At 34.4% G+C, this 9,416-nt stretch overlaps 1 protein-coding gene across 1 annotated transcript; it reads left to right on the top strand.

Moving 5' to 3' along the window:
- The first annotated feature begins 1,867 nt into the window (after nucleotides 1–1,867).
- On the top strand, nucleotides 1,868–5,675 carry LOC108359912 (uncharacterized). The gene is made up of 5 exons (XM_017611989.1): nucleotides 1,868–1,924; nucleotides 4,332–4,392; nucleotides 4,812–4,900; nucleotides 5,006–5,218; nucleotides 5,283–5,675. Exons 1-5 carry the CDS (start codon nucleotides 1,868–1,870, stop codon nucleotides 5,454–5,456), a joined length of 594 nt encoding a protein of 197 aa, XP_017467478.1. The 3' UTR covers nucleotides 5,457–5,675.
- Nucleotides 5,676–9,416: the final 3,741 nt, after the last annotated feature.

Raw genomic sequence — 9,416 nt, 5'->3', positions numbered from 1 at the left:
AAATTGACGCTTGCAACAATTCTTTACCAAGAAATATGTTTATGTTAAAATTTTGGAAAATGGGCGTGGCACCGCCCACTTATGATCACGTATATGTATATCGGTAACCGTTCTACCAATGTGTACCAAACTCGGTATTTTTATTGTGCTTGCCACGTAAAAGCAAAACGTTGAAAATTATTGAAATCGGACTAAAATTGAGGCCGCTTTTCATATAACGGTAAATTTCAGAACTGCTTAAAACTTCGAAATTTCGAAATTTAAGGACGCTAATTTACTCAAAATTGATACACCCCGGCTTACCATCTAGCGGTAGGTTTCGGAGAGGTGAAAAATACTTATATTTAATACTTGCGCCGGGTATTTAATGATCGGCTCCACCCCAAACTTAGACCTTCCTACTTGTTTTGTTTGAAGCACCGCTAAGTTTTTATGGATATAAGCACGTATGTATGTACGTATGTATATATATCAGTATTATGACTTACTCTGCCATGAGTTTGAACTTAGCCGTTAAGAGTTGGATTGCTGTGTTGGCGCGTATCCCTCCAATTCCCTGCGATGTCGGTCGAACTGTTGTAGTTGTTGCTCGCTTGCTGGCCTCGAGAAAAGCAAAAATCCAGTGATTAAACTTTATTTTAAATTTTTGTTTTAATTTTTTGTAGCTAGACACGATTTTAACGTTTTGTATTTGTTCAATTTTCGCGGTTGCACTTATTATTAGGATTGTGTGGTTTTTGCTTATGACCAACTTTGCGTAGCACCAAATTCCTGCGGGGATGGCGCTAGCAAAACCCGTGCACACAGTTGCGCACATTATCCACCTGTTGCTCCTTATATTGTCCAAATGATTATATATATCTTTTTTTTTCAGTTCACTAATTCGCTTTCAGTTTGCGTATTGAGTTCACAATTTTACGATTTTTGTTTTTTTTTTTGAGACAACCGAACGCGTGAAAACGGCTGCCCGACCATCAATTTGTCACTTTTGTATGGTTTTTGTACTTAGTTCACTGTTCCGTCCTTTGCTTTTTGTGTCACTCTTCACTTCACTTTACTTTCACTAATTTGTGCTATTTTTATAGTTTTTATGTTCTACGATTTAGTTTTTTATAATTTTATTTTCCAGTCGCGGCCGTTCGTTTTTTTTTGGGGGGTTTTGGGTTGTGTTGGCAAAGCGGAGCGCTGCATAAGCCAGGTTATTCCTCTAGGATGCGAAGAGTATCATTCACTGCCTTTTAATCTGTTCTTGCTTTTAGTCTGTTAAACGAAAGCACATCCGTGCCAGTTTTATATCTTTAAATGACTTGTAAGACTGCTCGCAGTTTTTCTGCTACTGATGAACGCAGATGTGTCCGAAATGACAGCACAAATGTCAGAAACGTGTGTGATTAGATGCATCGTGTTTACGCAGCCACCCAGCAAAACCGACCTAAGCATTCACAAATACACTTGCAACATTTTCGATAAATACCAACACAATTACATATCCCATTCCAACTGCTATATAATGTAAGAGTGAGCTAGCCTATTCTCGCCTGACTATAAGCCTATATTTTATTCCTTCTTACATCTCGAATTGGAATAATTAGTGATGTAGAAAATATTTGTCGTAGATGTTAGATAATAGATACCCATCAGATTTTTTCATACGTAATACTGGAAAACGACTCATATGTATACATTTCAACTTTGTGTCTTTCGATGGTTGATTACAAGTATTTAAATGCATATTTAATTGTTCCATTGTCACAAACGAATCACTAAACTATATACTTATAAATATTAAAGCCTTTACCTATCCGGTTACTATTACAACGGTACCGGGTTTGGCTTAAGAAATAAGTGTCACTAATAAATACTTAAAATGGCTGTCAAATTTTCGCAAAGTTGTCAAAAATTTTACCCACGCCGCGGCGATTCGGTAAGTAATTTTGCATTTACATTAATTAATTAATATTATAAAAGGCATTTACGTTGCAGAAAGCATAAGAACCAGGAGCGCAGCAGGAGAAACTTTGTAAAAAGTGAAGAAGTGAAAGGCAAGTACCAAAATGAGTAAAAAAACTATTAGGAATCTTGTGGCTTTAGAAAAGCAATATTTTAATAGAAATGCAGAAAAATATAGAAAAATAGATAGTTTTGCTTACGTAGAAAGTGAAGAAAGTGATAGTGCAAGTGTTATAATTGAAAGTGGCTGCAATAGTGAAGTTAGTTTAGAAAGTGACTGCGGTGATGACGATGTACCAGGGTGCTCCAACTTTATTCCAAAAGTTGACAACGTTCATAAACTCAAGTCCTGGGCAATTCGAAACTGTATATCGCATAACTCCCTAACAGATCTATTGCATACTTTAAAAGACATGGGTGTTAATGATTTGCCCCTTTCCGCGAAAAGTTTACTTGGAGCTGAAAAAAATAAAATACAGCTCCAAGCTATACCCAGTGGTGAATTTGTTTATTTCGGAGTCCAAGCACACTTTTCAGAAAACTTATTTGAGTTTCCAGAGGCCTTAGAAGAAATTAAAATAGATGTCGGCATAGATGGACTCAAGTTATTTAAAAGCTCTAATAAGCTATTGTGGCCAATTTTAGGAGCACTTATTGGGTACCCCCAGGTACAACCATTTGTAATAGCTTGTTTTTCTGGCACCGAAAAGCCATGGAATATTAACGATTTCATGAAGGACTTTTTCCAAGAAGTGTCGCGTTTGAGGGAAGTTGGAGTAAAAATTGGTGAACATAATGTGAAATTTAGCGTTCGTGCATTTGTTTGTGATTCTCCTGCTCGAGCATTTGTAACAGGTGTTCAGTACCACAACGGAAAAAACAGCTGTCCCAAATGCACACAAGTAGGTCAATACTTAAAGAAGCGTGTAAGTTTCTCCAAGCAAATGCATGATGCACGGTCTGACTTTTCGTTTAAAAGTAGGTTTGATCCCGGGCATCACTGCAACCAATTTCGACATCAACCTAACATATTAGAACTTCATGATTTCGGCATGGTGTCACAGTTCCCGTTGGATCCTATGCATTTGGTTGACCTGGGTATAACAAAAAAATTGCTTCACTTGCTATTGAAAAAGGCAAACGTAACCAAAATGAATGAAAAGCTAAATTTCGTTTCAAAATTGGTTCCATCTGAATTCGATAGAGTTTGCAGAAGTTTCGACGAAATTGCTATTTGGAAATCAACAGAGTTTCGTCAATTTTTATTATATTTAGGCATATTTGTTTTAAAAGATAACATTGACGAGGACTTGTACTATCACTTTCTTCTCTTGCATGCGGGGATAAGACTTCTTTCATGCGAAAAAAAATACAAAAATGAAAAAAATGTGATTCAGGCAATATTATCAGAGTTCGTAAATTTTTTTGGAATTATTTTCGGTGAACATTTAATAAGCTTTAATGTTCACGGTTTATTGCATTTAACCGACTGTGCGCAGAATTACGGCCCTTTAGATAGTTTTTCTGCGTACAGGTTCGAAAATTACATGCAGCATTTAAAAAAAATTATAAAAAAACCCAACAAAATATTGCAACAGCTTTATTTGAGAATTCAGGAGAGAAATGGCCCACATTCAATTATATATAACAACATAACAATCGGGGAGTTCAATATAGATACGAAAAAAGAAAAAGATTCCTTTTGTTTCACCCCTCTGTTTGGTCCTATTAAAGTAATCGAAATTCGTAAAGAATCCGGTCGGGATGTGGTACTAGTATATAACTTCCTAAAAATTCAAAACTACTTTGAGCAACCACTAGAATCTTCACCCGGATTGGGAATACTTTTAGCCAGTGAAATTAGTAATGAGTTAGTCATAATTAACAGAGCAGATATGGAATACAAATACTTTTGTATTCCCCAAGAAAATAATATTTTGCTTATTCCAATTCTTCACACTCTTTTTCACGCGTTTTCGAACTAAAATGTTCATATTGGCTGAATCACGTTTTTTCTAATTCATCTAGCCCTTTTTGTAAATAGTTAAAAATCTGAACTAAACTTTTGCCTTTGTAACTTAACTATTAAAAAATATCAAAAATTAAAAAAAAAATCCTTTTGTAACTTAACTATTAAAATATTTAAAATTCAATATGCCAAAAACTTATACTAAATGTCAATAACTATAACTAAAATTAATTATATTTTTAAGCGAACATGGATTTGTCCTTCGAAGAGAGTCAGCTGGATTTTTCCTTTGGTCAATCCCAGGCTTTGGCTACACCCCCAGGAAAATTCTCCATATAATTTTAGTATATAGACATATATTTTTATTTTGTATTTATTTCCAGTGTATAAACTTTAAAAAAAGAAATTTCAGCTGGATTCGGCCTACGATACGAGAGACCTAAGCAAAGAAACACAAAAAGATTTCAATACAGGTAACTTTAACTCGTTGAAAGTATTCGCTTAGTTTTTTTCACGACATTAAAAATATCTTCCATTATAAATGTTTTTCGTTAATTTTTATTTAGACAAAACCGTAATTTTTATTTAAAAAATACCATATATGTTGCAAAAGCTCGGCGAATTTCAAAATAATTTTCATCGAAATTTNTCCATTATAAATGTTTTTCGTTAATTTTTATTTAGACAAAACCGTAATTTTTATTTGCAAAATACCATATATGTTGCAAAAGCTCGGCGAATTTCAAAATAATTTTCATCGAAATTTTAAAACTTTTCAATCACTTGTGAAAATACTAAACACCTAATATTTCTGAGTTTTCAGTATTATGAAAAAACTAAAGAACTAATATTTCTGTGAGTAACTGTACATGTTATATTTTTACAATTTCAGAAATCAAGGATCTTTTAGCAAAAATTTTGGAAACTCAAAACGAAATGATGTGCAGACTCGATATTTTGGAGAAAGCTGTAAAGGAAAATGTATGCAGTTCGAGGCAATTTTATATACACAATTTTATTTTCACACTCATATCAAATTCGCCTAGACGTATATACCAATTTGCCTTTTTTATTATATTGGAATAGGCGCTTGATAGAGGTGTTTTAATGGCACAAAACCAGAACGTAAGAGAATGCAAGGCCGTGCTCACCAAAGTTCACCACTCTGTAAGCCGTTTGACAGGCGAAGTAGAAGACCGTACACAAATCGAAATAGCAGCTTCATTGCCAATGGTTAGCGTTGACGCCGCATATGAGGTTGAAGAAAAATTAAAAGCAAAAGAATATGCAGAAGCAATGGTATATTTTGATCACTTTTTAAATCTTATGGAATTATTCAATAGACCTTTTTTATAATTTACAGAAAATATATTTGTACCAAATTAAAGGCACAAGCGGAACTGTAGATGACGTCTTACGTAAACTTATGGCCGATGAACTTTTGATTTTATTCAACTTGGATGGGAGAAAAAATAAAAAGGCATTAATTAAGCTTGTGCTGGTTAATGAATTGTTATTCGGTATGTTGATCTCGTAAAATGTTTATTCCAGAGACCGAAAATAATCGTTATATTTAAAATTGGTTTGTGTTTATTTCTCTTTTTTTATGTATTTTGCTTAATAGTTTGCTGAGATATACAAGGTACTATATTTATATATTTTTTTTGTGTACATCCTTACTTAAAGTAGTCTCAAACGTGGTACATTTTAAAATAAAAGTCGCTTATTCCTTAATTTTAAGGTACAGAGCTATATAACGTACCATCAAATCAAGGAACAAGCGACCTTTACTTTAAAATTTATCACACTGGAAACAATTTTAAGAAGTTAAGTACAAAAAAAATAATTGTGGGTTAAGCCACTTATGCTCTCATGGCCTCATATGCCATTCTTACATTCCTCTCTTTCAGATGTTTTTAAAGCTGAAGGTCGACTTAGCTTCGACAAACTTTTAAGAAAGTCTGTTGAGCTAAGTCACAACCGGTACCGCCAGAAGAAACTCATCCAATCAAGCAAAAACGAGGTGGAAGCAAGTTCTCAAACAAGTTTTTAAATCGTGGTTACCATACTGGTCAAAAGTGGGATTACCATTTTGAAAATTAATTTTTACTTTTAAATACTATAAGTAAGACTCAATACAAGTAAATGAATTTGCGCAATTTCTAAGTAAAATTATTTTCCTTAAAATTGATTCTTAGCTTTATTTAAGTAAAGCAGGGATCACACGATTTGTACATTAGTACAGATTTGCACATTTTGGTAGTCACAGAGTGGGGTTGTTTGGACAATTTTTTTTATTGACCTGGGCCCATCTCGATAAAAATTTCTAGACAACACCACTCTGTGACCGCCAAAATCTACAAATCTGTACAAATGAAGAAATCGTGTCATCTCTGCTTAAGAGTTTATAGAATTGAAGTGGATTAAGCTTTATGTTTTGTATTCGATTTCCAAAAATTTTAAACGTAAATTTTCTGATATATATACATATTTGTAGTACTTAGATTCAATAAAACTTCAATATTGAAATAAATACCTACTAAATATTTTGTTATTTATACAGTGAAAATAACGGGTATGTATATCACATAGAAAATGTATTTTCTGTGCGTTAGGATTACACTATATGTGTATGCCATGTGATACGTTATATATCGCGTTAAAAATTGCCTTGCTATAGACGATTGAAAAGAGATAACTATTCTATTTCATAATAGTAAAATTTCGTGTATAAAAAAGAGATAAACGCTCACACGTACAACAGAGAATGCGTTAGATTGGTCCCGAAGGCCTTTACTAAATGATGGAAAATGTTTGAATTTCTCACGCATACTTTTTGTAGCACTACATGGGATATAACGCGTTAGATTACAAATACTGTTCTTACTGGGCATTAGAATGCGTTTCCAGGTATGTGTTTATGTGTGCCGATGGGCTTGCAAGGCCCTTAGATACGCGCTAGGCGAATGCGTTGGAACGTCAAAACGCGAACAAAATGAGTTGTAATTTGAAGCATTTAAATAAAATGAAATAGTTTATTAAGTTAATATTTAAAACGAGACTTGAGCTTCTTCGATAAAAAGTACAAGTTGTGATAGTTTGCCAGGGTTCATACCTTGGAAGATCTCGTCTAGGTTGTTGGAGTTTTTGATTATATCAAATTTTTCTCTGATGTTTTTGAGTCTTTCACAATGCAGAATCAAGTGGGTGTAATTGCTAGTCTGACCACAGGAGCATACGTTTGAGTTTATTGCTTTAATTTTGAATAGATATGATTTATCATACGTATAGCCCGTTAAAATTCGATTTATGATTTTGATTTGCTTGGGCATTAAAGAACATTTTCTAAACCATGTATGAGCTTGACTGCTATTGAAAATGCGGGAAAAATTTAAAAATTCATTGTACCAGGTGTTCTTGATCTGATCATAAATGTTCCTACTAGCTTCGGTGACTGTTTATTTAACCTCAATAGTTTGCGCCTGCTCAGAAGCTTTTTTGGCTAGTTGGTCCGCCCTTTCATTACCACTTATTCCAACATGTGCTGGTGTCCAGATCACATGGACCAGAGTGTCAGATTCTTTTATACTTTTGTGGATTAGGTTGATATAGTAGTTGCCTTTATGCTCTTTTTCTAGCAATTGACATGTTACTAAGCTGTCCGTGAAAATCACAATTTTATCATAGTTGCTTGTGGTAGCTATTTGGACGGCATTCCAAATTGCTATAACTTCACCGAAGCTGGAGGATGTATTAAAATTTATTTTATAAATGTGTTCTTGGTCATTGGAAAGGTCATATATGCCAATACCCGCACAGTCCTGTTGTATGGACGCATCTGTATAAAAAATTTTGAAAAAAGATCTTCTGTAATCGTGTAGAATACTCGCATATGTAGCGAGGACCGTCTCCTTGGGTGTGTTGCGTTTGCTGTTGGACAGGAGCTTGGACATGACACTTAAGTTGGGGGGAGGGAGCAAGTGATCAGTGGACCCTAGGAGGTCGAAAACATGTTTGAATTCTAAGTAGGTTTTGCTATAGCCGGAGTTTAAATAGGGGTGGTTGATAATGTCAGATTTGAATGGATTGTCGGAGGTTAGTATTTTCAACAGCTCCTTGGCGGTGAGCCATTTGGCTCTTTCTAATGGCGGAAGCTCATTTGCAAGTGCGTAAATTAAGAGAATTGGTGTGGCTGGTGTAATTCCAAGCGCCCTTCTGAGGAAGCTATTTTGAAAAGTTCTGATTTTCTTATTGATCACTGCAGTACTATTTGCTGCTGACGTCCGGCAATATTCTAATTTGGATCTAACGAAAGATTTGTAAAAGTTAAGGGCAACATTAGGTCTTATTCCTGATTTTACAGTGGTGATCATCTTAAAAAGTTTGGAATTGTTTTTGGAGTTGTCTATTACAGAGTTGTAGTGTTCAGTCAGTGTAAGAGAAGTATTGATATATCTACCTAGGAATTCTATAGAGTTAGTTTGTTCAATTTGAGTGTTTTCTAAAGTTATTTGAATACGTTTTTTGCTACCTTTGCTGACATACAATAATTTAGTTTTCAGTGGGTTGCAAGAGAGGTTTAGATTTTTCGCTATTTATTGAACATTGTAATTTTTTGTTGTAATCTATATGTTGCATTTTCAACATCATCTCCGTCCGAGCAAATGACAAAGTCATCTGCGAATTGAATGATGCTAGTGTTTTCGTCTTTGATGTTGTGTAAGTCTTTTGTATATATGTTGAATAGGAGTGGAGAGAGGCAACTACCCTGTGGTAGACCCCCACTGATGTAAATTGACTCTTTCGCTAATATAAGTCTCCTCAATGCCAGAACATTTATGATCCAATCAACATAGTTTGAATTAATTCCTACATTGTTTAAAATAACCGCCAGTTTATTTATATCTACACAATTGTAGGCATTGCTAATGTCTATGGCACAGAAAATAATTTTCTTGCCTCTATGTTTTTTGATAGCCGTTTTATGCAGGAGATAATTAATTGCCATGGTCGCCGATTTCTTTTTCCTATAAGCAAAAGTGGAGTGCGGTAGGATGTTGTTGAGTTCTAAGTACTCTTCTAATCTATTTTTAACACACAAATTTATACATTTTAGTAGCACAGAAATTAACGCTATAGGACGAAAATTCCTAAAATTGTCAAGATCCCTATCCTTCTTGGGGATGGGTACAATCTTCACATTGCGCCAGTTATCAGGGATTTGATTAGTCAAAAATATGTCATTTAGTGTAGTACGGAGGTTGTTTTAAGATCTGTCATGTAGAGCCCTAATCATTTTGTATATTATCCTATCATACCCTCCAGCTGACCTTTTATTTTTCTTTTTAAGCACGTCTTCTAATTCTTCCTGAGTGTTCGCGAGACTACAGTCTGGTGTTATTTGTTTATTTATTTCCAAAGTTTCATTCTGGGGGACTTGCTCTTTAAGCATTTTAAGGAAATTAGCGTTATCGTCATTAGATAAGAGCTTTCACAA

This window comes from Rhagoletis zephyria, unplaced genomic scaffold (assembly GCF_001687245.7).
Source record: "Rhagoletis zephyria isolate East Lansing unplaced genomic scaffold, Rhagoletis_zephyria_1.1 Rzeph_scaffold_00488, whole genome shotgun sequence".
NCBI classification, from domain to species: domain Eukaryota; kingdom Metazoa; phylum Arthropoda; class Insecta; order Diptera; family Tephritidae; genus Rhagoletis; species Rhagoletis zephyria.
The sequence above is the reverse complement of the archived record's forward strand: the minus strand, read 5'-3'. Positions and strand labels throughout refer to the sequence as shown.

Coding starts and splice junctions, on each gene's coding strand:
- LOC108359912 (XM_017611989.1), top strand. CDS start 1,868: ATGGCTGTCAAATTTTCGCAAAGTTGTCAAAAATTTTACCCACGCCGC. Junction 4,901..5,005: donor AGAAAGCTGTAAAGGAAAAT/GTATGCAGTTCG, acceptor ATATTGGAATAG/GCGCTTGATAGAGGTGTTTT. Junction 5,219..5,282: donor AAGAATATGCAGAAGCAATG/GTATATTTTGAT, acceptor TATAATTTACAG/AAAATATATTTGTACCAAAT.